The sequence below is a fragment of the Caloenas nicobarica genome, chromosome 2 (assembly GCF_036013445.1).
Source record: "Caloenas nicobarica isolate bCalNic1 chromosome 2, bCalNic1.hap1, whole genome shotgun sequence".
In the NCBI taxonomy this organism is placed as follows: domain Eukaryota; kingdom Metazoa; phylum Chordata; class Aves; order Columbiformes; family Columbidae; genus Caloenas; species Caloenas nicobarica.
In genome coordinates, this window is record NC_088246.1 from 25391587 (window position 1) to 25415835 (window position 24249).

The 24249-nt window shown below is 38.9% G+C and overlaps 1 protein-coding gene across 1 annotated transcript; it reads right to left on the bottom strand.

Annotated features, from left to right (window-relative positions):
• Window positions 1–1927: 1927 nt before the first annotated feature.
• KRIT1 (KRIT1 ankyrin repeat containing) lies at window positions 1928–24209 on the bottom strand. The gene is made up of 18 exons (XM_065628065.1): window positions 24123–24209; window positions 23191–23262; window positions 22148–22266; window positions 21551–21710; window positions 20082–20174; window positions 19054–19183; window positions 16764–17007; window positions 16356–16471; window positions 15784–15927; window positions 14561–14717; window positions 14198–14305; window positions 12379–12535; window positions 9799–9950; window positions 8996–9162; window positions 6746–6833; window positions 4845–5051; window positions 4415–4531; window positions 1928–3623 (listed from the first exon to the last, which is right to left on the bottom strand). The coding sequence occupies exons 3-18, from the start codon at window positions 22247–22249 to the stop codon at window positions 3555–3557; spliced, it is 2211 nt and encodes a 736-aa protein (XP_065484137.1). The 5' UTR covers window positions 22250–22266; window positions 23191–23262; window positions 24123–24209; the 3' UTR covers window positions 1928–3554.
• Window positions 24210–24249: the final 40 nt, after the last annotated feature.

Sequence of the window (24249 nt, forward strand, 5' to 3'; positions counted from 1 at the left end):
GGCACGTGCTCGTGTGGGATAAACTCGCGTGGATGAACAAAGTGTGGGCATGCACTCACGGGGTCTAAACACACGTGGGTGTGGGATTGCATAGGTTAAACTGGCATAGTAATAAACACGAGTGGGGGTTTCATAACACGTTCATAACACGTGGATATGAACTCAGCTGTGGAAAGATACACACGGGTATGAACTTGTGTGGGGTGAACACCCATGGGAGAAACACGTGTGTATGTCAACTTGAGTGGAGTAAATGCTCTCGGAGAGAAACTTCTCCAGAGCTTTTTTTGCATGTTCTGCTATAAACGTTAATTTACTCTCTTAGACTTTTGTTCTCTTTCTACTAGTGATGTATCATCATAAACAGTATTTTCCCAGGTTCACTTGGCTGCCGGCTGACAAACCAAAGGTACCGGGTGCTCTTCTCTCCCCTTACAGGAAGATTTATCCCATGTTGCAGGTCTTCAAACATGAGTCCCTTGTACAGGCCTACGTTTTATCCTAGTTCCTTTAATACAAGCTGATGGTGTAAAGTTGTACCAAATCATTATAATATCCTTAGCCCATACTAATAAAAAAAAGTCAAAGGTCAAAATGAACCTTTGCAAACTGTGTACATTCTTTCTCTTGAGGCTGTACCTGTGGGGGTTTTTTTGTCAGTAACAGCCTATTTTCTGCAGCATTTCTAGCTGAGAGCTACCAATGGCAGGGAACCTCCTGCTTTTCTGGAGTGACTTTTTGCTCTGACCCAAGCAGCAGGAGGACATCCGTGCTGCATGCGCCTCCCTCTCGGACAAACCGCTCCCTTCCCCGTGCCGCTGCCAGAAGCACCGCTGGCCTCACACAGCTCCCGGAGAGGGGAAAGGAGGCTGGCTCCGCACCTCAGCCGCCGCCACACCGAGCCGTGGCGCCGGCGACACGGCGCGGCCTCCGCAGCGCCGCCGCTCCCCTCCGGGCGTCCGCCGGTTACCGTGGCAACCAACGGCGCCTCCCGCCCCCGTGCCGCAGGGGGCGGGGCGCTGAGGGAGGCGTGGCCGCCGCTCGCCCCGCCCCGGGCGCGGGCCGAGGGCGCGGAGCTGGCGCCGCCTCAGCCGGTAAGTTCAAGGCCGGAGCCCGATTTGCCGGTAATTTGAGTTTTGCCGCCGTTCGGCCTGTCACGAACCTCAGTTCACGCAGGTTCGCTTCACCGCGGCGAAGGGCACCAACCCCGAAGCGAGGCCCCCGCTCAGAGAGGTGAGCAGTGCTCAGGTCAGCACCCGAGCCTGACGCTCAATCATCCCACTCGATACAATTGTGCCTGTTTCTCACAGTTTTTAAGTTTTCAGCTATTATTTTGCTTTACTGTCCCTGGCTGGAGCGTTCTACTGTCAAACCTCTGCTTCTTCAGCTATACAGTTACTTGCCTTTTTAAAAAGTGCTTGTTAGCTAAGCTGTAGGAGTTGAGCAAGTTACCTCTTGCTCGCAATGGCGTAACTTTCAAACTTGCCATTCTCGTAGCTCTTTTTTTTTTTTTTTGGTTGGTTGGAGGATTGTTACTAGTGGCCTGTCTCTAGCATGCTGGATTTGCCCGTTCCAATGTTTGGGTTCCCCACGCTCAGATGAAAGGACTGTCCTCGCGTTCCCTGTCACAGCAGCTGGTGGCAGCTCCCCCATCCCCAGGTGCCAGGACGCTGCTCGGGCTGCGACACTGGGCCCTCGCTGTTAATGACCCCGGATTATTTCCCAAGTGGGTTGTGAGGTACACAGCCTTAATTTGCCATCACCAGGGGACCCTCCCTATGATCCTCTCTGATCTTCCCACGTACCTTGCAAAGCTGAGCCTGTTACACAGTACTGCTCTTTGGTAATAACACCTCCTTGGGAAGACATTTGATGGCACTTTGGTGCTGGCTGCAATAATAAGAACAACAAACGTGGCTTGTTGCAAACGATTTATTAGGTAGTAATAAATAAGAATTTAGCAGAAAGGACTATACAGCAATAAGGCATATCAATAGTATTGTTAATATTTTTTCCTCCAGTTTTCTAACAAGGTGCTATGTAGAGAAGTATATTTCTGATACCAGTGCCAAGTGATAGCAAGGATGCACTATGAAGGACCTCACTGTTGCATTTTTTACCTTAAATAAAATTTAACAATCCATGAAGATCTACTGTTAGTTATGCCAGTGAATTTTAAGTAGAAAAGTATGGCGTGCTAAGAAGATTACAAAATGTCTCCTGTTCACTTTTTTTAATTGCTTACTACTTTAATTTCTTAAACTGCACTTACTAGTAGTAAGGTATGAGTAAAGTTTCTACACAACAGCACATTTGGTAACATTCATTTTAACTTTTATTTGAAAGCTTAGAAGCAAGCGCTAATTTTTATTTTTTAAAAAACTTTTTTTACAAAATATTGCACACCGGTTTAGCATGCAGTTTACATGGAAGAAATAGTCAAGTGCACTTAAAACCCTGAAATACAACCAGAAGTTTTAAAGATTTTTGTTATGGATACTATTTTAACACACAAGGATATGTTTCAGACTGCACTTGGGATCCAACTTGTTGAGACCCAATCCTGACTGCAAAGAGTGGGCAGAATGCTTGCAAACTGTATCTTGAGTTCCCTGCAAAATAAATATTCATTCCTGCATCCTGCACTGCTTGTAGCCTCAAGAAAATGAGGTAATCAATCAGTAGGAAAAATGAGTTTAACAGAAATAACTTAGTACCTCCTATACGAGTTTTCATTACTCATGTGTGTTGCAATCCAGGGTAAGATGTATTAAGCTTTCTGAAGTCCTCTGAGTAAGATCAATTTGTAAATCTGTATCTTCTCCTCCTCCATATACACATTTTATATTGCACGGCAAATGTAAAAATCCATTTCTTTAAAAAAACCAAGCATGCTAAACATTTAATATGGCTTCTGAATGACTTAAAGTATTTCCCTTTTGACATCCTCATGCAATATTTTAGAATAAATACAAATAAGAAGTATGAGAAAGTTAACAGTAAAAATAAAGCCAGCTACAAGGTTTGTCAGAAACCAAATTAAAAACAAGAGTTTATCAAAAGTCATTGCTCAAAGGTCTAACTGGTCTTTTAAGCCTACTTATCAACATTATCTTAAAAATAAAGTCTAAAAAATACTGTCACGTATACAACCTCCTTGATGTTCCACAGAATGACATGAAAGACAAACAGGTTAACTGAGACTTGGTCAATGGCACTGGCAGTCCCACAGTTCTCTGGGAACAAAAGCCTTCCTGGATTCATGCTCATCCAACTCAGTAAACCATTTACATTTCATTAGCTTTACTGGTTAAGCTGAAGCCCTACAATAGCTTATATATGAAACACAAAAATATTTATAAAAATAATAGATACATTGTATAGTTTTTTAAAAAAATAAACCATGCAGTTTCTGTACAAAGTTAAAAAACTGTACAAATTGACTTTTCCATTGTATAAAATTCCTGTACATGGAAGTCTTCTGTTATAATGAGAAATATGTTGGTTTTTTGCTTAGCCATCAGATGCTGTTTCCTAACTATTGTTCATTTCCATCATTCATTTCTTTCACTTGGCATTAACTGGCCATTTAATTTCATCAGAAGTTTTACGACGAGACCTGCCTATATAAAGGTATACAATTAAATTCTATCAGTATTTTAGATGCAACACATTCATGCAATCAAGCATATGACAAATGCAAATAGATAAAAATAATAGGTTAGAAGTTGCATCATTTTAGAGATAAGAAAAATACAACCTAGATTTTTCTCAGCTGTCAAAAAGTGTTTTTCAAAATATTCAGTCATTTCCCCTTTAACCACTTTAAGAATCAAAAGCAACTACTGTGAAAGTATGCAAGACAGAGCTGTAATTTTGTCACAACACTTGCTAACACAGCATATTACCACTGATGCAGACTGTGGATAAAACAAGCATTTTCCATGAGACATCCACAACCACTAGCAGAAGCTGCTGGTAACAATTGCGATGAAGTTGCTTTGTAACCCTGCCTTCACAGATCCTCAGTTTTATCCAATATCAAACTCTGCTAGTTTTGATAGCGAAGTTACCAGCTCTAACTCTGTGATTCTCATAATATTTGGAATTATCCTTAGAGTCTGAGGGATTGGGCACATGCAACGGTTTCAATTAAAAAAAAATTACCCTAATGATTACAGATGTATTTTCTGTATTTTGAACCCTAAAGGCTTCACAGGTTACGAAAACAAGCAAACATTCTGAAATATTAAAAAGAAAATTTTAAGATCATTTGGGGGGGGTGGTTGGCTTGGGCTTCTTTTTTAGTCTATAAGGGTGGTCAATCTCAAGAGATAAGAGGCATGTATCTAGTTTAGGAAAAAAAAATCAACATCAAAATACAACATAAAGGATAAAAAATGACAATGCTTACCTGTTTGGTATGCACAATAAAGCTCATTTTGTTTTCCAGACTGTGGATTTGAAAACATGTATCTCCATCTCCCAACTGCCACATAAAGCAACCATACTTTAGGCTGAGGAGTAAAGCCTACAGTGAAATGTAGGAAACTGTCACTCAGAAAATATTCTCCATACTTACAAACAGAACTTTTCTTCATTCAATTAGACAGGATTCTGACTCAGAACAGTATGTTCCACAATCTAATTGTAGCTTATAAAGTAGTGAAGTGGAAAAATACAAGGCTTCCTATTAGTAGTGCCTTATAAAGATCTTAAAATCTTGGAAGTCTTCACAGCCAAGTTTAACAAAACAGCTGAATGTGAAATGACTATTAGCACAAAGAATTTAAGAGGACAGAATGAATCTTAACAGTTATCATTGGCAGTTCACTTCAGCTGACCTTTGTTTCCATGTTGAGGAGGTGCAGCCCTTTTACATTTACTCCTACATACACTTTGATGACTTTATGGCTGCTTGAACTTGCTTTGGTGAATATCTGTCCTGTGAAAAACGCGGCTCCGTAAGTAGGAATTTCCCAGCAATTCTGCAAGAACATGCGCTGAAGGTGATGCATCTCCTTACTTACACCTTCACTGGTGCTGAGGTTCTAGAAATAAAAGAACAATGGCAATCAACAAGTATTCCCAAACAGTTGTGGTTATTTGAAGAAAATCCATTATTTAGTGGGAATTCCCACTAAATGAGTATTCCCCAAAATGCTTTCACAGCAACCCTCTTCCTACATTCAAGTTAAATGCTAGGGCCACAGAAAGGCTCAAATACCAAAAGAGAGTGAGGCAGAAAGCAGATAACCTGTACGAGCCTCGGAAATCTGAACCACAGACCCTGAACCTCTGCAGAGACCCACAATTTTGTCTCTCTCAGAAGTACGTTGGACTCATCATGGATAAGCAGCCATGCACCCATCCAACACTAAACGCATCACAATCCTTAAAACTGAACATTCTTCCTCCTTTAACACATACAATTCAGTGAGGAATGATAAGATGAGCAAGTACCCCTCTCAAAAAACATGGATTTTTTTTTTTCTTTTGTAAGCAAAACAGATGTGAAGATTTCTTTAGTACAGCCTTCATTCAGAATGAGATGGGCTTTTGTTTCTTCGTCTTCAGTAGAATCAAACAGTCACAACAAAGGGTTGCTAGAGTGCTCCTGCCTCAAAATAGACTGATGTAAAGCATCCTAATAAATAAAAAACCTGGCTGGGCCATACATGAGATGAGAAGGCACAGGCACAAGAGAGAACACAAGTTGTCAACAGTTAGGAGGCCATGACTGTGAGTGTGGTGGATGGGACCATCCTCTTTGGATTCACACCCTGCATCACGGCTTACCTGAATTCTACACAGCCATTTTAAAAATGTAAAATATATTAATATCTTTGGAACAAAAGACTGTAATTCCTTTCCCCTTCCCCCATACTTCACACCTCCAAATAATGGCCTAAAAGCAGAAGCAAGCTATGCTCATTCTTACATATTATCTGGTACAAGAAAGAGACTATTCTGCTATACTATTGTCTTAGAAAGACCATCATCATCCCCTCCTTCACCTGTATTGGAAAGAACAGGAATGATCTGCTGGTTTCTGACCAAAATAAAGGTGTAGGCACCAAGAGAAAGCTGATGACTAAGTAACCACATCTCAAGAGAGGGGCAAGGCCTGAAAACATTCCCTGGGTGCCTCTGCAGCATTTCCTGGCAGCGACATTGAGTGCTGCAAGCCAGCCGGTACAGGTCTCCCCCTGACACACTTCCCTTTATCCACAATTTTTTATGAAGTTGACAAATTTTGTCTTTGGGTGCCTTGACCCCACTTGGAATCCACAGCCCTCAGTTAGATGTCTTCTTTTGCAGAAGCAGCCCAAGTCCACATTTAATAATTTTGCTCAATTAACTGCTTTAGTCAAAGGAGTTTGTGTGTGCCTGCACACACGCATCAGCAGCGCTATCAGAAGATACAAGTTACACTGGAAAAAAGGACTTTGTGGATCCATCACTACAAGCAGATGTGAAATACAAGTCAGAGTGCGTTTTTTTACATGTACTCCCAATACATGGTTAGCACTGAAGATAAATGCACAGATGAAATTATATTTACTTCTAACAAACAGATCAACTGTAACTGCACAAGAAAAACAGCATTCCAACAACCCATCCCAAAAATTGAGAACATACACATTTCTAGCTTTATATACCAGTATTTTTGTTCATTAACCGGCAACCAAACAGTCAAAAATGTTTAAGACAGGATTTACTACTATTTGATTATTTACCTCACCTTATATTCATGAAGTATCCTGTTTGTCCAATGAGGAGCTTTACTTTTTAGTTTAGTGATTGGTACTATAGATTTCAGATTTTCTTCACTAAGAGAAAAAACAAAGCAGAAAAAAAGTTTTTCTTCACTAAACAAAGTAGGGAGAAAGAACAATGTCTGCCAATTTGTATCTTCAAGTCATATACTGAGTTAGACAGTCAGCTCCTACTCTATCTTGCCTCATCAGGTGAGAAGCTTTCCTGAAATGTAAGCTAAGGATTCCTAAGATACAGCGTAATTCTGAGTTAATGGAGATCCAGCTTTATGTTATACATCACAGACACAGCAGGGAGAGCAATGCCAGCAGCAGAACATGTGACTCTTGATTACAGACCAGTTTGGTGATTTCCAGTTTGAAAGCCAAAATTATACACAAGTAGCCATTTACACCAGGATATCACATACTCAGAAAAGATGACAGCTTATACTCTTCATTTCAATGCTGTATTCAGCACCACCAAGGATTTGGCCTAGTCAATTTCCACATGAAAGTCACATATTACATGACATGAAACTGAAGCTGTTTATATAGCTTGCATTTAAAAAACCAAACCAAAACAAAAAAACCCACAAACAAAACCAAAACCCACAGCAAATTAAAAACACTAAAAGGAAGCCTTTACTAGTTTGCTTTACGCACAATTAAGATAGTCTCAAAAACCTAGTGGTGCAAACTATTCAGTCATTTTTAAACTACATTTGTTAGTAACTGCACATATGATCTACCAAGCAAAACCCCGGCACAGGACAATGCATCCAGATCTTTAAGGCTTTGAGAATACTCTCATACTGACAACAGCCTGGATATATTTTTGAAATGACCAGTCTCTAAATAAACACTTGTCAACTACCAAAAAAAATCAGAATATAAATCTCTTCATCTGTCTGCATGAGAACAAGTCTAGGTATTTTCCAACATCTTCATTTGACTATGGATGGAAAGCATGCCAAAACACCCACAAAGCTCTCTGTCTGGCCCAAACTCTTCCCAGCTAGTCCTGTCTATCGAGTCAAACACTTCCATTGAGCAGGATCACCTCGGAACCACATTGCTGATTTGCCTCAGTGTGGACAGGAACACCGCCCTGCAGCTGCTGGGATTCCACAGGGAGTAGCTCTGTATTAAACCCAGCTGTGTTTAACTGCACACTCCTGCAGGCGGGCACTCCTAGTTACACCCAGCTCTCCTTATGCTCAAACCACCGAGTAACTGCAGGACAAGATGGGTCAACAGCTGAACAAGCCCACCCAGAAGTTTTCCAGTCAGTGAGGTCATTCATCCAGCTTACTCTGTAGTGGTACAGATTCTACGCCTACCAGAAGGAAGAGAAAGGAATGAACAAGTGCAGGCGGCACAGCCAGCCCTTCCAGAGGCAGCCCACGCTTCCATCAGAGTAACTGTAGCAGAAGAAGCACCCGGATTTACTGATGGTGGAGAATACCACCAAAAAAAAAAAGCCAAGACAGCTCAGCTGATGCTGTGAATGAGAGGAGCTGAGAAGTATAGCAGCATTCCAGAATAGCACAGCTGCTGATGCATGAATGGAGGTGGAGATGGTAGTGGGTGGAGTGAAGGTGCGCACAGTGGACAACTGGCATCCTGGTGTGCTCAGACGCTGCCGCAGAAATGAATGTGGGAGGAACAAGCCACATCCCAGAACAGCTCAGCTGCTGCTGTGCTGGCAAGCAGAGAGAGAGAGAGAAAAGCACCATCTGGTAGAGCCCTACTGGTGCTGTGTTTCGTACCAATTTAGTATAGCAGTTCACATACAAATGAGAGAACAGAAATAATATCTCTGCGTCGTCTGTCCTCCTCAAAGAGGGAGGAAAGCAAATCCCAGAAGTTGGTCTAACTGGACATGGTAAGAGGTTTCTTCAGCATTGTCCAAAGTCTCAGTCCTGTCAAAACCCTCCATTCACATGAATACTGTTAGTCATGTTGATATTATTTTATCTCAGTATAGACTTACAGAATACAGAACCTCTATCCCTCTGCTTGAGACTGCAATAATTAGATCAATACGTTTTTCAGACCTCATGTCCAGTTTCTATTAACGCCATGAGGGTTATATGATTACTGTGAACTAGAGCTCAGTGATGGAGAAAAATAATAAATATACCATACCTAAAATTTCAGAGTTCCATAATAAGTGCTATCCAAAAATACTTAATCTAAAACCATAATTTTAAGTTTTAAACACATATACTTACTTTAGAAAGCCCTGTTTATGTTTCTTGCTCTCATAATTTCCATAGACTATTTGTAGAAGCAGACTTGCCAGTGTGATCAGCTTGGCATCAGGTGACGTATAGAAACCTTTCAGTAAATTATATCTGGCTTCATCAAAAAGGATAAGAATAGCCAATGGATCCTCAATCTGTTAAAAAGATTTAAATAATATGATTCCTTTGTAAAAGGAAATAAGCTCAGAAACTATAAATACAATTTCTCACTGATTCACAGACAGAAGACAAGGGTGTGATCCTGGCTGAAGTGTACATTGGGGTAATGCTTTGTAATAGAAAAATTGACATATTTTGACTTAATTCAACACTTCACTGATCTAAGATACAAATTAAAGGTGACTAGCATACAATGCCAAATCAAAAGGTTCACAGAAATACTGATATCTGTGGTTTCTTCCCCCCACAAATTCATTTTGAATAATATGTTTGAATAAGCCATTGAAATTCACCAATTAAATATCTGAAAATCACAGCACAAGGAAGAGAAAGAAAATTGGGCAGATTGCTTTTAGCTGTATGACAGATAAAGCCTAAGGCACATAGACTTACAAAAACTAAACAGTTGGGAAGGTGAGTGAGAGAAAAGAGAAAGGGGGTGAGAAGGCAAGAGGGAGAGAAGAACCTGAATACTCAAACTGTTACAGAAAAGGAGAGGTTCAGTTTAAGTAAGTTTGGGAATTACTATAGTCATTAAACACACTGAGAGTTGATGGTCAAAGTGTCCTGACTCTGACCATGATTTCATGTCACCACTTCCATGTGCAGACCTTTTTTTCTATTTCCAGTGGAAGTCTCACATCTCTTCTCAGGAAAAGCTGTGAAGTTTCCCTTTGAGGATCCAAGTTTGTCAGTTCAGTGAATATTTCAGGCCAGTCTCGAATATGCTGCAAAGGCTTGTGATATGGCTTCAGTTGGAGGCCTGAAAATAACAGGTTTTGTTTATAAATAAACAGAATAACCCAGCACACACACACACATATATATGATTAAATGCTGCACCAAAACCAGAGTAGCTAAAACTGAGGACTCATTAACAAACATTTTCCCCTACGTTTTCTAAACTGCTATACAAAAAAGGTTTTGAAAATATGGATTTATTGACAAAACTCTCAGCATCATTTCAATAAATGCACTAGTGATGAACCTTGGTTATTTTCAGCTTCTCAAGAGTGAAGTGGTATTTAAAAAATTAATGTAATACCAAGACAGACCTTAAAACATAATAATAGCACATTAGAGACTGTTGTCACAAATATTATGAGAGAAAGATAAAGTCCAATAATCTTATTTCTGACAAAAAAATATATAGCTTATCTTAGAAATGTATTTGCCATTTTTGGATATATATAAACCATAAACTTTTCAGAACAGACATTCTTTTTTTTAATCTGTGAAACATCTTGATTCTTAACAGGCTACAGTCATTCAATGTTCCATGTTCTCTAGTGTATACAAGAGCTGAGACTACAGTCCTACTACTAGAGTCCATACCTTCCATCATGCTCATTCCCTCACCCTGACTGTCCTTGTGATGACTGCTCGCCTGTGTTCTAGTAGCGAAGAACTATTAATAGGTCATATGTGCCTCACCCTCACTGCTCTGGCTTTGACATTGTGACATTTCACATTATATGAAAAACTTCAACGGACACGTTACAGAGCAACATCTTTTCACTGAGAATAATCCGTTCGCTCAACTTATCCACCTTCCATTCAAACACAGAAAAACATTATCCATCCTACAAACAAAAAAACTACAGTCTTTACAGTTGTACACAAACTGCGAGAAATACATTTTATAATTAAACTTGTCCATTGGTTGTTTGAAGCTGTAAATCAGAAGGTGACCCATTTTCAAACTTCAGGTAAATATTTCAGGCCAGGCTGGACAAGGCTCTGAGCAACATAGTGGTCTAGTTGAAGATGTCCCTGCCCATGGCAGGGGGGTTGGACTAGATGAGCTTTGAAAGTCCCTTCCAACCCAAACTATTCTGTGATTCTAGATCTAGAGAATTACTCATTTTTAAACAAAAAATGTATCAGTGAGTTCTTCCCTTCAAATGCAAGGGTAATACTTCAATTATTTGAGTAAAACTTGACATACATATTTAGAAAAGGCACAAGCAGCAAGATTTTAACAGTCAAATGCTTCCTTTTCTTCTAGACATTATGTTTAACTGAGGGTTACATTAGTCATATGGCAAAGTAAAAAGGCAAATGGCATGACACTGGGAGAAAAACATTCAAAAAGAACGAAGAAAAAACTTCCTGCAATACTTATAGATTAGAAAAGAAGTAGCAATGCCACTGTAGTGGAAGATTGACAACAGTAAATAAAATTTTAAATGCAAGGCTTCTGTGTTAACGGTATTGTCACATTATCATGCCAGACCTGAACTGCACTTTGCAAATCCATTATAATGTGTCCCATAGCTATCTTGTTGCAGCAGTACTCTTTACCACTATTTCTGACAAAACACAGTCACAATCACTGACTCTTTTGTGGTTGTGTTTATCTTTTGCTACATAACTCAAACTACAACTATAATATACTATTTAGATCAGAAATACCAAAAAATACAGCAAATATAATAATGACATTTTCCATCAGAATTCCCTCTCACCGAATATATCTGAAAACTTGTTTATCGAAAATCGTCTTGCTGCAAAACACATGAAAATTCATATGATTAAAGGACCTAATAAAAAAACATTAATCGGCTTTAATTACTAGTTTTAAATAGATTACACATGGGTAAAATCAACTACATGCATCCAATTTCAAAAACTCTGGGAAGAAAAATACCACTAAAATCAGGGTAAGTAAGCAGTAAGGACTATGACCACAAAGGTGCCCTATACCAGAAAGGCAATCTGGACTCGCCTCATCTGCCTGGATGAAATACATCCTAGATGATGCAGTGGTACAGGGTCAGACCTATTGGGGGTACCCAAAATGACGGCAAAAATGGAGCAGCTCTCTATAGCTCTGAAAGCACAGTTCAGAGACATCAGGCTGCAAAGGCTGGGAGTTGATCTACTATTGGAAAGCTTAAACAGAGGGAACAGAAAAATTGGTTTCACTCTCTACACAAAAGATATAAAGAAAGAGACCTACAGGGATTAGAGAATCTCTGGCAGGAGGGTAAAGTCTATTAACAGGCAGTCTAGACAGAAATTAACTCCTAAAGGATGGCTTTTAAAAGCTAAGAGAAAGAGGTTAATACACAACTGTTAGAGAGCATGTTTCCTGTTTTCCTAAGAAAATACTATTTTTTTCTAAAGGCAAACAGAAATAAAAAAGCTATGACAAACCCTCAAGTATCACGAACTTCCTTGATACTTACTGAGGTTCTCAGAACAGATCCAGATAGTGAAGTACTGCTGAGTTTCTTGAGACAAACGCATCCCCTCCATGATTTGCTGGACAGTGGTATTGTTTCCATGTTTCAACTCAACGGAGCGATATGACCCATCCATACGATAAATTCGTGCCTTTTCATACTACATAAAAATTTAAACACATTAAACAATGAACCTGTTAAAATCCTTTCTGCGGTGCTTCTGGAGAGGAAAGCTATTTTATCATAATTCAGCAACACCCATACTGCTGAGAAAAAGAACACTGCACAATTCCTGCATATTTACTGTTTATCAAAACTGCTTGTTTTGTGTCCTGTGCAAGTTCTTATACTGTGCTTTTTGCCACAATAACTCCAAGAAAGATCTTACTGATATTTTGAGGACTTCACTTCTGTTGAACTCAAAGGCAAGTACACGTTCAAAAATTCCCTGAGGGATCTGGGCTGAACTGCATATGCACATCCCAAAATGTCCACCTCACTATGACTGGCAGGTTATGAATGATTCCCCTCATTAGTCTACACTAAAAAGACGCATTTTCAGATGGAAGCACCAGCCTTTACACAGACTCCAGTACAATAGGAATAAAATCTCACTAACATCTTTTAGCACTTCTATAATATTGCTACAACAAAATAATTTTCCCCTTCAGAACTCCCATAGCTTTCACTGAATTGCACGTGGGCCCAGAGTACGTCTCCTGCAAGACGTACTTTAGCATAAATCAGGTGCTTAAAGCGCATACACATGAGCCATAAATCAATGAAACTTCTTGTTTTCAACTCTCTAACAGGCTAAATGTTTCAGCTGCTTGAATAAAAAAAGTTGCAGGAATTTGTTATTTCCTTTCTTCAAATCTACTTAGTTGTCATGAACTGAGTTCCTAAAAACTTCTGGAAAAAAAAAGATGAATGATTTGGAAAATGACGACTGAAAATGAGGCTGGAACGTAAAACATCAGTCTATTTTTTGCTGCAGTAGTCACTGTGACTCCTATTGCAGTAATTTCTATTTTTTTTTATTTTAATGTATTAATTCAATACTAAGTGACAACTTAATATCACCTATTATGCCATGCAATCTGCTTAAACTGTGTGCATTAGCCTTTTAGAGTCATTAGACACACATCTGCCATTTGATCAGCTGCATAATAAGATCCCTAAAATAAAGGAGGTCAACTCGTTCATGAATTATTTTGGAAGATTCATTCATCTAGAGTGAAATGAAGATAATTTAAAACATCTCGAAAAATTGACAGGTTTACTGCCACCTACCTACAGAGATACAAGTTGCATCTGAAGTCAAAGAAAAGAAACAAGTGGGTTTATATTATTTGGCTAATTTTAAATCTACTGCAGGATGAGAGGAATTGCATCGTAATTTCTGTTTACTGTCCTGGCTAGATCTCCACTGAGTGCCAAGGAAACCTACACGGACTAATGGATGTAAAGCCTACTCTGTAGAAGCCAACGTTTAGTCAGCTGACTGCTCCTGTTTATCAACATTTAAGATGACAATGCATAAAGAAAGCTGATGGTTGTATGATCATAAGTAGACATAAAATCGGTAGCTGACGTGATTCTCCTGCAAGTAAATCAAAACATCATGTTTAAAGTCTTACATGTATTTCTTGAATAAGACTGAAACATTTAAGGAGACAAAGTGTCCATTTGTCAATATTTACACTAACAATATCAGCATACTGCACATTTCCAATAACAGCCATAAGTGAGCCTAGCTCTTCTACAAGTTTATGTGTAAATTAAATATAAACTTTAAACTATTTAGAAAATAAACTCATACAGGTTTATTTATGGCTTCCTTCAGCAGTTTTGCAGCTTCTTCCCACTCATTTTGTTTGTTCTCTTCACAGACATTCAGTGGAGACCTTCCTTGTTGATCAGTAATGTGCTACAAACATAAACAGAAACACTGATAATACATTGCTTTCACTGGAGATAGGTAAACATATACAATTGTTTTTAGATAATAAAATACTTTATAACTGATATAAAATGGGAAAAGTAATGAAAAATACTTATTTTTTTGTAATCTCTCAACAGGATCGTTGTGTTTACACATTGTGATCTGGACACCAAATATTTCACATACACAAGCTAGAAAAGGTTGCTAAAACTGCTATTTCTATACACAAACAGAACTTACTCTGTCAATTTCTGGGTGATTTAGTAGAATTTGTACTATTTCAGCATGCCCACCTCCAGCAGCAAAATGAAGAGGAGAGCTAAGCTGTCCGTTCAAAAGATTTGGATTGCATTTCCCTTTCTCCAACAGCATTCGAGTGGCTTCAACCTTTCCATACCTGCAGATAGAATTAAAGCACAAGAGACGCAGCAAATGTAAAATAAAATCTTTTTTCAGATGGTCCTAAATATGGAAAAGTGTATTTCCATGCTCAAGAGTTTTTAGTGTTGAAATAACATCAAAGACAATGGAATATCAGTAAGTTTGTAGAAATTAGTATCAGTTCTGCACTTCTTTGGTAACCACTGGTCTAGTAACCATTTGTTGGGTTCATGAAAGACAAACCAAACTTTCCTTTACACTAGCTAAGTTTGGGTAGTTGTAGCAATTCAGTCATGGCAAAACTGAGTTCAGCCTTGCCTGAAAAAAAAAAAAAAAATCTGTCTGAGAATCAGAGTAAAACTTTTGGTTGTCATGCAGATGGATCCTGAGGACTCTTAAGCCTCACGCTGATAACTGGTAAATCTTGTGTATCATGCTTATGCCAACTTTCTGACAAACACTAAAAAGCAAATGAGGTTCTTTTTTAATAAAAAAGTATGATTTTCATGTTTTTCATATCATCAGATGCTACTACAAGTACAGAAGACTAACTCACATAAAGATAAAACAAAAGCATTTTTACAACTGAGGAAAGCACTTACAGATTAAATCATCAGGTACAGTCAGGCAAGTTGACCTCTGTAGTTCACCTAGTCCAGCTTCCCACTCAAAGCCTGACCATCACCAGAATGTGCTCAGCTCAGCTATTGCTGTGCTGTAAAACTGCTCACAGCCTTTAAGCAACAAAGACTATAGAAGTTAACACACTAAGCTAAACCCAGTGCCTCCAACACGAATTAGAATAGATGCTTCAGGACAGATATGAGGCAAGATATAAGTGTTTGATGATACAACCTCCACACTTGGTCTCCATTCCCATTGAAATTATCTCAAAACCTGAAGCAATCTTTCTCTTCAGAAGGTTAACACTAACATATATTAAGAGTCAAAGTGTAAAAAGTCTGGAGTTTTTTTGACTTCTCATTTTTGAGTCTTTATGATAAATTACATAAATGATCAGCGCTTAAGAATCATGACAGCAAGAATGCATTTGATTGGCAGAACTATATTATTCGACTCACCAGCACGCATAATGGATAGGTGCCCAGTGGTCACTATCTAACTGATTAACAGAAAACTTTTTATCCAGGAGGTGGCTTAGTAAATCAGAGTCGCCTTCGCATGCACTGCGGTGAAGAGGGAAATCATCTACCCACTGGTGTTCCCTATGAATTGAAAAGGGAAACGGGAGGAAAACACAGTTCAGAAATATTTCTGTAGTTGAGAACATCAACATTTTAAAAATTAAAAACACAGCACTAACTGTAGATCTATATGAAGAATAAAAATGCTCACGCAGCTAAAATACGCCAGTAGTCATACAACTAGTATTTGTCATACACCAATCAAGCCACAGCTGTATTCATTATGCTAAGAAATGCTTCCCTAATGTTTATAATTTAAACCTCTCTTGGTCCATTCTTTAATTGTTGCGTTTCAGTACTTAGACTTCAAACAGATTTTTTTTAAAAGTGTATTTATACAGTAAAGCCCTAAAGTAATAGGAATCTCATTCTGACCAAGTCTACCAAGTACTACTGCAATATAACAAAACAAAATTATCTGTTAATGAAAAAGCAATGTAACATAATACTTGTCCTCTGTGACACTGCTCATGCTGCGTTGCCACTTTTCTCTTTTAGGAATCTGAATCTTTGAATAATCTGGGGCTCCAAGACCAAAGTATGGATTTATCACCACTTTGTCAACCTGTGAAGACATAATTTAAACACAACTGAAAACATATCCTACTGAGATTTGGCTACAGAATCCCCCATCCAGGCCAGGTATTCTCTTGAAACCAAAGTTATGATAGTAACATTTTATAATTAAAGAGAATTATGTTCAAATGTGAGGATTTTACAAACCATTTAGCAGTAAGTGTGCAATAAAGAAATCTGATTATTTTAAACATAAAGTACACACTTGTATCAAATAAATTAATTGCAAAATGAAAATGTATGTATGTTTCACAAATATAAAATGAAAATATAGTTCTTACCCTATTGGTATACTGAAGGTCCGATCCAAACAAAGGATTATAGATACACATATCTGCTTTCTCCAGTGCTAACATTTTACTCTTTATTTCCAAGGCAGTATAACCCATGTGTAATGAGCTCTCTGTTTGACCAGGTTCTATAGCATAGGCAGGGTTTATTACATTTGTTTTAATTCTCTCAAGAGGAGATGGCCTGAATAAAGCTGGGATGGAGTGAGACTGGGTGTGCCGTTCATCCAACCACCTGCAGGAGACAATTGGCAAATAATTCATTTTCAGGTAGAAAAGGACTTTTTTGGACATGCCTATCCATTATTTTGTTTGATTAAGGGTTGCATGTATGATAATCACACATTTTCATTTAAAAAAACAACTATAATGTGCACAGCCAATTTTATAGCATTAAATTCACCCCCAAACTTGAATTTTTTTTAACCAAATATAGTTAAGCAAATGTATTTGTTCAAACACATTTCCTGCGGATGCAAACTCTCTAATAAAAGGAAATTATAAGCAAAGGTAAGAGAAACATTGGTTATAGCCAAAAAACCGCACCGATATGTCACGTTTTGTTTACTTTCAGTTTATCAGTATTACTAGTCTCAACGGACACATTTTGAAACTTAAAGCACTTTTTTTCTAAGGGCGAGATGAAGTTTCAATATCTTTGCTGACTTCAGCCTTCTAAGCCATCTGTTTCATTAGGGAGAGATGGGGAAAGGCAAAAAAATCAGAAGGTCCAGTTTCCAAACTGCTAAGTCTCTTTCACATAGGCTACCACCTGCCTCTTCACAAAGCTCTGCTGCAGGTTCTTCTCTTCTAAGTTCACTCCTACTGACCGTGCAGATGGGCTTCACAGGCCTCGTACTCAGAGCTACTGGGGAACGTCAGCACTGTGCACCTGCTGCATTTTTTCCTGCCACATCTGCAATACAACACAGGGCTCAGGACAAGTTATTTATCTCAATTTTTGGATAAATACATTTTCACCGAATTGCTAACCCATTTTCATGTTTTGTGGAACAGGGCACATTTTAACTAAGGATCCAAAGGTTTCTGCACGTACTTTCTCACAAGCCTGAGATAAACGTGTACTTTGCTGATTTAGCCCGGAAATATAGAAGAAAGAGAAGTACATGCTTTGAAAAAAGATAGATCCACCAACAGACCACTTGGATCCTGTCCATTCCGGAACCACATGTAAGGATGGCAGAAAAATGCAGATGCCTAGGCTTGGGTTTTTAAATCACAGATCCAAGCTATCATGTACCGCAAAAGCCATATCCCCTTCACTGAGCCACAGTTCTGCTGGGAAGAAGGACCATAAAATTGTGGCCATTGTGCTATAAACACCCTCTTCCCTCTCTGGGGTATTTTCAGGGATTTTCTCTAAACAGCTGGTAGATAAATTACTTAGGCTAGTTTGCATCTTTGACAGATTATGTACATAGAGAATAATCAATATAAACTATTTTCTATTACACTTTCAAGGCTTCTCGCACAACTGTAACACTTGTAACATATTTTAAGCTGAGCTTCTGAAGGCATTAGTTACGCAGCAAATAAATAAAACTGGCACAATGGTATACATGGAAATATTACAACTCTACTAATAAACTATAAAACCCTATAAACAGAACCTTTTTAGGTAATAGCCTGTAACTGTAACTTTCATGTTAGCCAAAAGTTTCAGCTAACTTTATTAATGCAAATAAGATCATACACATCTGTTATTTCTTTGTTAAAGGTACATTAAAAAGACAAAAATATTGCTCGCATATTCAATTTTCAAACTACTATAAATCTGGCTAAACAACTACTTACCTTCCTGAAAGTTAATTCCCTACTGCAAATAAATTTGCAGGGCCAAGGAAGATGCAGTCCCTTTCTAAAGGGAGGTTTAGTTTAAATGCAAATACTAATGGTATACAATTAACAGGGTATTTTTACTTCACTGGCAAATACTCTTAAAGATGACAATTACATCACTTATAGAAGATTAATTGTTAGTGTTTTATATGATTTTACAAAACATTCACCGTGAGCAAGAACTTTCAAAAAGCGACTTGATTTAGATAAGCACACCATTCTAGAGTTTGGGAAAAGATTTTTAGAAAGATTTAGAAATCTGTTTCAAGGTTTCAGTTTCCGATAAACATGAAGAAAATAACATGATATCACAATGGTTTCCTTCTTACTCACAAGAATGCTATAAAAACTATGTGCTACATCTACAAGTTGACTTGTTTGACTTCTATTTTAATGTATTTTTACTGATGGTATTTCTTACTTATCCAAGGCAATTAACATTCTTGCAGTAAGCGTAGCAAAATGAGTGCTGGATTCACTGCAGACTCTCATGATGTCTTGTAAACAGTAGAAGACAGGGCATCCAGGGCTGTATGCATATTTCGTGTTATCTAAAATGAAAACATACTCAGAAGACACATCAATGAGAAGAATCTTTTCTCCTTCTGCATCGTTTGTAGTTACATGTTCCTAACTAATTGAGAGTATGTTCTAACTTCATACTAGAGTAACTTATATTTTCCAAATGCTAATTTATAGAAATTACATACGATCCTCGTGTAACAATTCACAACTCAAAAGGGTAGCCTTAAAAACCTTAAAGTCTTCAGATACTATTCCATTGGTGTGATCAGCTTCATGTGAACAATTAATATTAAATGTATACTGTCGTCACAAAAAAAGGACTCAGGACTAGAAGAGGTATTTATCACTACTGGTAACTCTACAGTGGTATTTATTTCATAGTTTTTATCCTTCAGGCCTGTCAGTAAGGCAAAAATGAAGGAACTTCCCCAAAAGCAGACAGATATTTATTTCAGGCTTTTTTGAAAAGTACTTTCCTGACAAGCAATTTACTTTGCCTTCTAAAGATTTTATTCACCATTCCTTATTCAAACCACTGTTTACATACTTCGGTAAGCATTCTTCTCTGAGTAAAGAACACTGAACTGAATAGGATGTCTTCCTTACACCTGCATGCAGTAAATTCTATACAAGCTAATGCATATGTTTTGAAATATGATCATGTGAACAAATATGGCTTAAAACAGAAGTGTGCTATCACTACAGAAACAAGGCAACACATTCAAAATAAGGTTTTTTCTTTAATTTAAAGTAACTTTTTCAAGTTTTGAAGTATTCAGAGAGAGGTTTCCACCTGAATGCAACTTTTAATGTGTAAATACAGAAAAAGCCATACGTATAGCATATTCATAAAAATTCTTAAGAAACCCTCAACTGAACTTCTGCTAAAATGGGTGCAACTTCGGAAATTATGCTCAACGTTACCTTTCACAACAGTTGGAACAATGTAAAGTGATGCCTCCTGGCCTGCCTTTTCTCCATCAAGAGGAAACTTCTTCATCAACACTACACGCTTTCCTAGCATGGTATTAAAAAAAATTAATTAACCAACAAAACCAATCTAGAGTTGGCTATCTAAAAGCTTATCAGACTCAATCTTCCTAATTCCTAGGAAGAAAATATGATGATTATTATGAGCTAGATCTAAAGCAAGCTAAGAAAATCTAAATACATATGGAAAAACAAAGAACATAAATATGCATATACCCATTAACATGTAAAATGACATGACTGTACCCCTTTTTCATAGCAACTTTTCTACACCCCTGATTTTTCATAGCATTCACCCTCCAAAACCACGTGTCTTTAAGTTAAACAGGATTCTTTTTGAAATGGTAAAGCACAGCTGCACGCTATATTCCACGTTAGGGTGAATGCTTTTTTCAGGTAGTGGTATGACAGGATTTTCCACGTTATCCTCCCTTCCGCCCTTACAGAATTCAGCATTTTGTTTGCTTTTCTGACCACAGCTGCATATTTTAGCAGACGCCACACTAAACTGTGTATATTAATACTCGGGCCGTCTATATGAGTCAATTTAAAACTCTCTAAACTGCGCAAGTAACAGAAGGGGTTTGCTTTTACTAGGCACTCCTCAATGTGCATTAATGCCATTATATTATTTCATGTTTGCTGCTCAACTAGCTTTTGCTAAGTCCATCCAACTCCAGTTATTGCCACATGCAACATTTTACCGTGCAACCAGCTGTTCCTTTTCTAAACTGTTAGCACTGCATCATCTCATCCACACTGACGACCTTCCCAGTACAATCTTTCTTACAAGGCAGAGATGAGGTACACAGCAAAAAAAGTGCTTTAGTCAGTATAGTTTATACCTATCTGGAAACGAAATATGCTGGCCAAAATAATTTTTGGCAGCACAAGTGTGAGGTTGCTTGCTAGACCAGCTATGCATCAACAATGAAAATGTATTAATTAAATTTTATCTGTAAGTGATACAGTTATGCCAGAAATATTTTCATGTAGATAACTGTCTACTGAACAATGCTGGCTTTCGACCAGACTTTAGAAGCAATCGATTCACTAGTTCAAGTCAAGTTTTAGCTGAAATTAAGAATAAAAAAGCCACTTCAATCTGTTTTACCCAAGTTTAGCAATAATTCTCAATTTGAGGTGAAGTAATACAGAAAGGCAAAGTTTCACTTAATAAAAATCTTTTAGTAAGCATTTTATAGAGACGGAACGCAAAGGGAAACAAAGGTAAATTAAAGGTTTCAGCTGTATAGTTAGCTTGGAATTTTTTGATGAACATCAAAACATACTTTCTTTTTTTAAACCCATTTCATGCTTTTGCACAACCTTTCTGTGGCCATTTAATTTTTAAAATATTTTTATAGTGCTATCAACAATAGATCACATTAAAATAGTTTTACCTTTAATACCCTGATTGGCTGGTGAAATTGGTTTGGTGGCTTCTAATACATAATCCAAGATGCTCTGAGTTATCTCAGTGCCTCCCTGTAGTTTAGTTTCCAGCAAAACTTTCTTCCTTTTTTTCTTTTGGCCTTCAATGGGAACTTCAAGCAACAAAATCTTTCAAAAAATAATGAAACCAAAGGAGTTTAAGCACAACTGAAACAAGCACAGAACTTTCTTTTTTTCTTTTTGCATTTATTGTACCTCTTTAAAAGCAGTAACAAAATTCATAAAGTATTGAATGTGGAGGAGCAGGATGGTGAACTCAGAATGACCTCCACAACAGCAAGGTTAAAAAGACAAAGTTGCACCCTTGTACTGAGCCGCCTGCAAGGCAAAAGGCCCTGAACTGAAATGAAATACAAGAATATTACAAAACCATAAAGTGTTCAAATACAGTAAGAATGGGGCAATGGATAGTAGGTATATGACACACATAGACATTATTTAAGCAATCTTACTGTCAGATTTTCTCTTCTGCTATATGATTATATATTTACTATAACTTATTATTTTTTTTTATTTAATAAATAAAAACATTTAAATAGTTTTACTTCATAGGATTTCGCTCGATATTCCCGAGAATTCAAGCTGGCGGTATTTTTTGGACGAATCACAGCAACATACGCATCTCCAATGTGTTCTGGGTTTCCCATCTCTCCTTATTTTATCACTGGAAGCAATGAATAAACAGAAAGAAAAGGTTCAGTTGAAAAAAGTTTTAAAAAAATCCAACAGCACACTAAACTTCAGGATGTAGTAATTATATCCACTGATTCTTCGCATTATCATTTATTGTTCTTTAGCTAGAGAAATACCAATGGCTGATATAATTCTTCTTTTTCATGAAAGGGCAAAATCCTACATCACACAGATTTAACATAAATCATCTTGTTCTCTAACCCACTTTTAAAATAATGTATGTATTTTCCCACTTTGTAACCATCTACCCCATTTTGCAAGCCAGAGAAAAGGCCGAAGAATTTCAGGACTCTGAAAAATATATGAAATTGAAAAAGGAAACCATTCTAAAGCAACAAGCACTATAATTTATAAAATGTGCTATGACAAAGTACTGCATTTCTACGAGTTCCACAGGGATTTAAAGACAATACCTGATTTCCTCCACCCGCTCCAGAAGTAGTCACAGTCTTGCCTACAGCCCAAGTAACAAAGCTGATAAACTATTATATGGATTCATTTACTTAGTTTTACTTTAGTGGGGCTGCAAACTGGTGTACAGTTCATTCAAACACAGAGCTTCTGAAAGGAACACATCTTCAGTTTTTCCAAAAAGCGAGCAGAGGTTTTTAGATTTAAGATAAAACTTTGCTTACTCTTCCGTTTAACACAAACTGACAATTCTTGTAACCATAAAATTTTATGAAAGTGACAGGGAAAGCCACCTAAGGCTAAATCACTTCACATATCAGATTTGAGAAAGAGGGCCATGTCTGGCTATTACCATGTTCCATCTGAACATTTTCTTCATCTGCAAATGAACGCCCTTTCATCCCATATCATCACTGAGCACATGCTTTTTGCAGACTAATCCCTGCACAAAGATTTTTAAGGTTACTGTTTCTAGTTTCTTCACCTCTTCTAGGAGAAACAGGGGTCTTCAGATTCCCATGCCCTCAGTCCAGTGTTTTTACTGGGATCAGACTACCTGAAAACATATTAAAAAAAGCCCAACATGCACATTTACACCTTCAGTTAAAAGAAATACATTAGTTAGAATATTTAATGGTGATACTTGACCAGCAATATCCAAATAGAAACATCCATTGATTTGCTTTTCAGTAGCATCTAGAAACATTAAATAAGCAACGTGCTGACTTCTGGGAGCTTCTACTTTGGGATATTAAGAGTTTTGAAAGGAACGAGAAACACCCATTCCTTCTAGGCAGGTGGGAAAGGCACGCTCCCTGGGTATGGCTCCAGAAAAACAGAACGAAACCAAAAAAGAGCGGATGAAGAAGGGCGGGGTTGCGAGGGTGTGACAATAAAGATAACCAGCTTCAGAAGTCACCGCCACTGAACTGATCCTGCCCAAGCCCAGGCGCCAACCCCGCGTCCCCATCCCAACGCAGGTGCAGGGAACACGCCCCGGCCGGGCTCTTTCCACGGCCCCCGGCGCTCCCCGCCGGGCAGCCCAGGGCCCGCGGGACGAGGCGGGACGAGGCAGGAGGAGGCTCCGGCCGGCCCGGGGGTCACACGGCCACTCCCCGCCCGCTCGGCCGAGCGCAGGCCCTGCACAGGGCCGCCGACACAGCAGCACGACGGGCGGGAAGCGGCCCCGCAGCGCCGGCACCTCCCGGCCCGGCGGCGGCCACCCCGCCGCTCCGCGCCTCACGGCCGGGAAACGCCCCCGGAGCCTTCCCGGTCGCGCTCAGGAGCCGGCCAGGCGCCGGCCCCACGACGGGTGCTCACGCCGCGGCCCATGGAGCGGAAGCGGCTCCCACGTCCCCGAGACCGCCCCACCGGGGTGAAGGGCAGCGCGCCGGCCCCGCTCGCTCCCTCCCTTGCCTTCCTCGGTGGTCCCGGCGGCCGCCTCCCCCGCCGCATCCTCGGGCCGCGCTCGGCGCCCAGGCCCCGCGCCCGAGCCGCGTCCCGCTCCGCCCCGTCCCCGCCCCGCTCCCTCCCCCGGCTCGGC

Excerpts from the sequence above, each read along its gene's own strand:
- KRIT1 (XM_065628065.1), bottom strand. The coding sequence starts at position 22,249 with ATGGGAAACCCAGAACACATTGGAGATGCGTATGTTGCTGTGATTCGT. Across the intron at positions 19,184-20,081 it reads TGTTCCAACTGTTGTGAAAG|ATAACACGAAATATGCATAC; the intron begins GTAACGTTGAGC and ends TTTTCATTTTAG. Across the intron at positions 9,163-9,798 it reads CACTGGAAATAGAAAAAAAG|ATTGAGGATCCATTGGCTAT; the intron begins GTCTGCACATGG and ends TCTTTTTAACAG.